We start from the raw sequence: 1,578 nt of genomic DNA on the forward strand, positions 1-1,578 counted from the left end.
CAATAACACTTACTGGGGTGCTTAACCAATGAGAAACGTTTACCATATGAAAGTCCAATGACCCCTCATGTAACTAGTCTACCTCAGCCCACTTCAGTTTGGCAACTCAGAGCGCCACCCTATGGACAGCAAATAGACAACACTTAGTTGGTTTATGTGTGACTACGCTATTGGAAGGTATTTCATGACTAAATGTGAACACGCAGCACCATGCTTCTCTCATTTGAGGTGCAGAGAATTACAGCCCCAAAGTTGACTGTCTTAAAAAGGTCCCTGACCGTAACATCGACACATTAAAAAAACATGTAGAGGTAGTGTGCGCAGTTCTTTATATATATATATATATATATATATATATATATAAACTAAACTGGATTTCATAACAAAAGCACTAGTCCATGTCAGTTTCAAAATTGATTTAGGTTGGTATAGAATGATGATTAAGAAATGTGATTTAAATTATGAAGCCCCTAGAAGGGTTTGCTGACCCGAAATATTAGAGCCAGGAAGACACAGTACAAATAATAAAAAAAGAGGGGTTAGGGGTATCATTCCTTTTTAGATGACAACAAACCGCAGTGGTTAGCAAAGATAATAGATAAGCAATGAAAGAAAAACTTCATTCAGATTCTTGCTTTATTGGTCAACTTGATGAGACTACAAAACGAATTCACAAAAAATCTCTTTCAAGTAATCAAATCTGTACAAACCTAAATTGTGTGGTTTTTACAGCTCTGGCTCGTATGAATCTGTGAAAAGGGTCATTGTATGTGTGTGCGAGCGGAGGGCATGCTTGCTTTCCTTTGAGACAATTGACACATTTAACCTCTCCTCCTCGAGGATATTCAAATGTCTTTCTTGAAGCGGGAGTAGTCACACGGCACATACACATCTGTTTGATATTTTACAGTACAGGGGACAGGGAAAAACAAACTAATCCCCCTGTGCACAAACACACCATCTGTTTGCACGAGTTTGCTGCTAAATTCATCTGGTCAGTTGTCGCCACTGTCTCCCGAACCCAGCTTTTTTCAGTCACAATTACTGTACAGAACGACACCGTGGTTCCGTCCTTTCAATGGGGCAAAGTGGTAAGAGAAGGGGATATTACAAATCTCTCAAATTTTCGCACATAATGCACACACACACACTTTTTAATGCTCACTCGCAGACGGAAACACACGCATTCCATGTCTCGTTCTCTCAAACACCCACTCATAGACAATTCATAGCATTACATGTTTTTCTTACGATAAAAAAAGGAAAAAGCCCTGGGTACTGGTTTGATTTCTGGCTGTTTGGTGAAAGAGAGGAAAGAGAGGTAGAGAGGGCAAACATGGTGGGAGTGCAGGTGGAGGCTGAGGGAGGGGCGAGTCATTTCACTTCTTGGCTTTCCTGGGGGGGGTGACAGGACGTCCGGAGCCCATGCCCCCTCCACCCCCATAGAACAGCTTCTTGTCTGCAGGCTTGAGGATCTTGGAAGGATTGAGAACAAACAAATAAGAGACTTGCATTCAAAATCAAGAAAACACTATAATAAATGGCAACTATATAATAATATAAAAACATTAGTGCAGT

At 40.7% G+C, this 1,578-nt stretch overlaps 1 protein-coding gene across 1 annotated transcript in view; it reads right to left on the bottom strand.

Moving 5' to 3' along the window:
- Positions 1-618: 618 nt before the first annotated feature.
- Positions 619-1,578, bottom strand: part of ppp1cab (protein phosphatase 1, catalytic subunit, alpha isozyme b) — a 16,960-nt gene continuing 16,000 nt past the window's right edge. Inside the window, exon 7 of the mRNA XM_029713482.1 lies at positions 619-1,475. Coding sequence (XP_029569342.1) covers positions 1,380-1,475 — 96 coding nt within the window. The 3' untranslated portion in view covers positions 619-1,379. The remainder of the gene's footprint in view (positions 1,476-1,578) is intronic.

This window comes from Salmo trutta, chromosome 2 (genome assembly GCF_901001165.1).
Source record: "Salmo trutta chromosome 2, fSalTru1.1, whole genome shotgun sequence".
Classification (NCBI taxonomy): Eukaryota; Metazoa; Chordata; class Actinopteri; order Salmoniformes; family Salmonidae; genus Salmo; species Salmo trutta.